General features: G+C 21.6%; 1 protein-coding gene across 1 annotated transcript in view; it reads left to right on the top strand.

The window, feature by feature from the left end:
- The window catches only part of LOC135563868 (uncharacterized protein C8orf34 homolog), a 63,177-nt gene that overhangs the window by 29,603 nt on the left and 24,970 nt on the right, over positions 1-8,604 (top strand). Inside the window, exon 3 of the mRNA XM_065007714.1 lies at positions 342-470. Within this exon, the coding sequence (XP_064863786.1) occupies positions 342-470 (129 nt within the window). The remainder of the gene's footprint in view (positions 1-341; positions 471-8,604) is intronic.

The following is an 8,604-nucleotide window of genomic DNA, read 5'->3' as shown; positions in this document are numbered from 1 at the left end:
TTCAAAATCCTATTTTTCCTAACCAATAACCCTTACCCTAACCTAACCTTAACCCCAAAACCTAACCTTAACCTTAACCCTAAACCTAAACCTAGCTCCTAATCCTAAACCTAAACCTAAGTCTAACACTAATTTTAACCTTAACCCTAAATCCCCTAAAAATAGCATTTGATCTTATGGGGACCAACAAAATGTCCCCAGTTGGCGAAATGTGTGTTTGTTTACTATTCTTGTGGGGACTTCTGGTCCTCACACAAGTATAGTTAAACACGTCCACACAAACACACATTCCTAGTCACTGTGTGTACTACTGTTCCCGCGGTACCTTCTTCTCTCAGCAGAGAGTAAAGGAGGTCCTGACTTCAGGAGTTACCAGAAGCCCTGGCAGATCCACCCGAACAAACCCATGAAATCCAATAGTGACCTGGCAGTGTCTAACATCTCCCTTCCTTCAGCAGAATCTAAGTCCTGTGAGTATAGTATATATCTACTATATCTACTATATATACCATATGTACTAAAAATACTATATCTACTAGATCTACTATATCTACTATATATACCATATATACTATATCTACTATATATACCATATATACTATATCTACTATATCTACTAGATCTACTATATCTTCTATATATACTATATATACTATATCTACTATATATACCATATATACCATATATACTATATCTACTAGATCTACTATATCTACTATATCTACTATATCTACTATATATACCATATCTACTATATATACCATATATACTATATCTACTATATCTACTATATCTACTATATCTACTATATCTACTATATATACTATATCTACTATATATACCATATATACTATATCTACTAGATCTACTATATCTACTATATCTACTATATCTACCATATCTACTATATCTACTATATCTACTATATCTACTATATATACTATATCTACTATATATACCATATCTACTATATCTACTATATCTACTATATCTACTATATCTACTATATATACTATATATACCATATCTACTATATCTACTATATCTACTATATATACCATATCTACTATATCTACTATATATACCATATCTACTATATCTACCTATATCTACTATATCTACTATATCTACTATATATACTATATCTACTATATCTACTATATCTACTATATATACCATATCTACTATATCTACTATATCTACTATATATACCATATCTACTATATCTACTATATATACCATATCTACTATATCTACTATATCTACTATATATACCATATCTACTATATCTACTATATATACCATATCTACTATATATACCATATCTACTATATATATATCTACTATATCTACTATATCTACTATATATATCTACTATATCTACTATATATATCTATATATACTATCTATATATCTACTATATCTACTATATCTACTATATATACTATCTATATATACCATATCTACTATATCTACTATATCTACTATCTACTATATCTACTATATATACCATATCTACTATATCTACTATATCTACTATATACTATATCTACTATATCTACTATATCTACTATATATACCATATCTATATACCATATCTACTATATCTACTATATCTACTATATCTACTATATCTACTATATATACCATATCTACTATATCTACCTATATCTATCTATATCTATCTATATATCTACTATATATACTATATCTACTATATATACTATATCTACTATATCTACTATATCTACTATATCTACTATATCTACTATATATACCATATCTACCATATCTACTATATCTACTATATATACCATATCTACTATATCTACTATATCTACTATATATACCATATCTACTATATATACTATATCTACTATATCTACTATATCTACTATATCTACCATATCTACTATATCTACTATATATACCATATCTACTATATCTACTATATATACCATATCTACTATATCTACTATCTACTATATCTATATATACCATATCTACTATCTACTATATCTACTATATCTACTATATATACCATATCTACTATATCTACTACCATATCTACTATATCTACTATATATACCATATCTACTATATATACTATCTACTACTACTATATATACTATATCTACTATATCTACTATATATACCATATCTATATCTATATATATACCATATATATCTATACCATATACTATATCTACTATATCTACTATATATACCATATCTATATCTACTATATCTACTATATCTACTATATCTACTATATCTACTATATCTACTATATATACCATATACTATATCTACTATATATACTATATATATATCTACTATATCTACTATATCTACTATATATATATCTACTATATCTACTATATCTACTATATATACTATATCTACTATATATATACTATATCTACTATATATACCATATCTACTATATATACTATATATACTATATCTATATCTACTATATCTACTATATATCTACTATATCTACTATATATACCATATCTACTATATCTACTATATATACCATATCTACTATATATACTATATCTACTATATATACCATATCTACTATATCTACTATATCTACTATATATACTATATCTACTATATATACCATATCTACTACATCTACTACATCTACTACATCTACTATATCTACTATATCTACTATATCTACTATATCTACTATATATACCATATCTACTATATCTACTATATATACTATATATACTATATCTACTATATATACCATATCTACTATATCTACTATATCTACTATATCTACTATATCTACTATATACTATATATACTATATCTACTATATATATCTACTATATCTACTATATCTACTATATACCAATCTACTATATCTACTATATATACTATATATACCATATCTACTATATCTACTATATCTACTATATCTACTATATATACCATATCTACTATATCTACTATATCTACTATATCTACTATATATACCATATCTACTATATCTACTATATCTACTATATCTACTATATCTACTATATATACCATATCTACTATATCTACTATATATACCATATCTACTATATCTACTATATACTATATCTACTATATATACTATATCTACTATATCTACTATATATATATCTACTATATATACCATATCTACTATATCTACTATATATATATATCTACTATATCTATATCTACTATATCTACTATATCTACTACTATATATACTATATCTACTATATATACCATATCTACTATATCTACTATATCTACTATATCTACTATATCTACTATATATACTATATCTACTATATATACCATATCTACTATATATATCTATATATCTACTATATCTACTATATCTACTATATCTACTATATATCTATATCTACTACTATATATACTACATATCTACTATATATACTATATCTACTATATATACCATATCTATCTACTATATCTACTATATATACTATATCTACTATATCTATCTATATCTATCTATATATACTATATATACATATCTACTATATATACTATATCTATATATACTATCTACTATATCTACTATATATACTATATCTACTATATCTACTATATCTATATCTACTATATCTACTATATCTACTATATATACCATATCTACTATATATATACCATATCTATATATCTACTATATCTACTACTATATATACCATATCTACTATATCTACTATATCTATCTATATATCTACTATATATACCATATCTACTATATATACCATATCTACTATATCTACTATATATACTATATCTACTATATATACCATATCTACTATATCTACTATATATACCATATCTACTATATCTACTATATATACCATATCTACTATATCTACTATATCTACTATATCTACTATATCTACTATATCTACTATATCTACTATATATATCTACTATATCTATATCTACTATATACTATATCTACTATATACTATATCTACTATCTATATATCTACTATATATACCATATCTACTATATCTATATATCTACTATATATACTATATCTACTATATCTACTATATCTACTATATCTACTATATCTACTATATATACTATATATATCTACTATATCTACTATATATACTATCTATATCTACTATATCTACTATCTATATCTACTATATCTATCTACTATATCTACTATATCTACTATATCTACTATATATACTATATCTACTATATCTACTATATCTACTATATATACCATATCTACTATATCTACTATATCTATCTATATATCTACTATATATACCATATCTACTATATATACTATATCTACTATATCTACTATATATACTATATATACTATCTATATCTACTATATCTACTATATCTACTATATATACTATATATACCTATCTACTATATCTATATATACCATATCTACTATATATACTACTATATCTACTATATCTACTATATCTACTATATCCATATCTACTATCTACTACTCTACTATCTACTATATCTACTATATCTACTACTATATCTACTATATCTACTATATATACTATATCTACTATATCTACTATATCTACTATATATACCATATACTATATATACCATATCTACTATATCTACTATATCTACTATATCTACTATATCTACTATATCTACTATATCTACTATATATACTATATATCCATATCTATATATCTACTATATCTACTATATCTACTATATCTACTATATCTACTATATATACCATATCTACTATATCTACTATATATACTATATCTACTATATCTACTATATCTACTATATATACTATATATACCATATCTACTATATATATATATACTATATCTACTATATCTACTATATATACTATATCTACTATATCTACTATATCTACTATATCTACTATATATACTATATCTACTATATCTATATTTATATCTACTATATATACCACTACTATATCTACTATATCTACTATATCTACTATATCTACTATATATACCATATCTACTATATCTACTATATATACCATATCTATATATATCTACTATATACTATATCTACTATATCTACTATATATACCATATCTATATCTATATCTACTATATATACCATATATCTACTATATCTACTATATCTACTATATCTACTATATCTACTATATATACTATATCTACTATATCTATATATACTATATATACCATATCTACTATATCTACTATATCTACTATATCTACTATATACCATATCTACTATATCTACTATATCTACTATATCTATCTATATCTATCTACTATATCTACTATATCTACTATATATACTATCTACTATATCTACTATATATCTACTATACTATATCTATATATACTATATCTATATATCTACTATATCTACTATATATACTATATCATATCTACTATATATACTATATCTATCTACTATATATACTATATCCATATCTATATATACTATATATATATCTACTATATCTACTATATCTACTATATCTACTATATCTACTATATCTACTATATATACCATATCTACTATATCTATATATACTATATATATACTATATCTACTATATCTACTATATCTACTATATCTATATATATACCATATCTACTATATATACTATATCTACTATATCTACTATATATACCATATCTACTATATATACTATATCTATATATCTACTATATCTACTATATCTATATATACTATATCTACTATCTACTATATATACCATATCTATATATCCATATCTACTATATATATACTATCTACTATATCTACTATATCTACTATATATACTATATCTACTATATATACCATCTACTATATCTACTATATCTACTATATCTACTATATATACCATATCTACTATATATACTATACTATATCTACTATATCTACTATATATACTATATATACCATATCTACTATATCTACTATATCTACTATATATCTACTATATATACTATATCTATATATCTATATCTATATATATATACTACTATATCTACTATATCTATCTATATATACTATATCTACTATATATATCTACTATATCTACTATATATACTATATCTACTATATCTATATCTATATATCTACTATATATATCTATATCTACTATATCTACTATATATCTACTATATATACCATATCTACTATATCTACTATATATACCATATCTACTATATCTACTATATCTACTATATCTACTATACTATATCTACTATATCTATATCTACTATATCTACTATATATACTATATCTACTATATCTACTATATATCTACTATATCTACTATATCTACTATATATACTATCTATATATCTACTATATATACTATATCTATCTACTATATCTACTATATATACTATATATACCATATCTACTATATCTATATCTACTATATATATCTACTATATCTACTATATCTACTATATACTATCTACTATATCTACTATATCTACTATACTATATCACTATATATACTATATCTACTATATATACTATATCTACTATATATATATACTATATCTACTATATCTACTATATATACTATATCTACTATATCTACTATATCTATATATACTATATATACTACCTATATCTACTATATCTACTACTATATCTACCATATCTACTATATCTACTATATATCTACTATATCTACTATATCTACTATATATACTATATATCTACTATATCTACTATATCTACTATATCTATCTACTATATATATCTATATCTACTATATCTACTATATATCTACTATATCTACTATATCTACTATCTACTATATATACCATATCTACTATATATACTATATCTACTATATATACCATATCTACTATATATACTATATCTACTATATCTACTATATATACTATCTACTATATCTACTATATCTACTATATCTACTATATCTACTATATATATATACTATCTACTATATATATCTATATATATATCTACTATATCTACTATATATACTATATCTACTATATATACTATATCTACTATATCTACTATATCTACTATATCTACTATATCTACTATATACTATATCTACTATATCTACTACATCTACTATATAAACCATATCTACTATATCTACTATATATACCATATCTACTATATCTACTATATCTACTATATCTACTATATATACCATATCTACTATATCTACTATATATACCATATCTACTATATATACTATATCTACTATATCTACTATATCTACTATATCTACTATATCTACTATATATACTATCTACTATATATCTACTATATCTACTATATATACTATCTACTATATATACCATATCTACTATATCTACTATATCTACTATATCTACTATATATACTATATCTACTATATCTACTATATCTACTATATATACCATATATACTATATCTACTATATATACCATATCTACTATATATACCATATCTACTATATCTACTATATCTACTATATATCTACTATATATATATATACTATATCTACTACTATATATCTACTATATCTACTACTATATATACCATATCTACTATATATACTATATCTACTATATATACCATATCTACTATATCTATATCTATATCTACTATATCTATACTATATCTACTATATCTACTATATATACCATATATCTACTATATATACTATATCTACTACTATATCTACTATATATACATATCTACTATATACTACTATATCTACTATATCTACTATATACTACTATATCTACTATATATATATATACCATATCTACTCTACTATCTACTATATCTACTATATCTATCTACTATATCTATATATATATCTATATATCTACTATCACTATATCTACTATATCTACTATATCTACTATATCTACTATATCTACTATATCTATATCTACTATATACCATATCTACTATATATACTATATCTACTATATATACTATATATATACTATATCTACTATATCTACTATATATACTATATCTACTATATATACTATATCTACTACCATATCTACTATATCTACTATATCTACTATATCTACTATATCTATATCTACTATATACTATATCCATATCTACTATATCTACCATATCTACTATATCTACTATATCTACTATATATACCATATCTACTATATCTACTATATCTACTATATCTACTATATCCATATCTATATATATACCATATCTATATCTACTATATCTACTATATATACTATATCTACTATATCTATCTATATATACTATATATATCTACTATATATACTATATCTACTATATATACTATATATACCTACTATATATATCCATATCTACTATATCTACTATATCTACTATATATATATATCTACTATATACTATATCTATATATCTACTATATCTATCTACTATATATATATCTACTATCTACTATATCTACTATATCTACTATATATACTACTATATATACCATATCTACTATATCTATATCTATATCTACTATATCTACTATATCTACTATATCTACTATATATACTACTATATCTACTATATCTACTATCTACTATATCTACTATATA

Source organism: Oncorhynchus nerka, linkage group LG22 (genome assembly GCF_034236695.1).
Source record: "Oncorhynchus nerka isolate Pitt River linkage group LG22, Oner_Uvic_2.0, whole genome shotgun sequence".
NCBI lineage: Eukaryota > Metazoa > Chordata > Actinopteri > Salmoniformes > Salmonidae > Oncorhynchus > Oncorhynchus nerka.
This window is presented reverse-complemented; position numbering and strand designations above follow the sequence as displayed.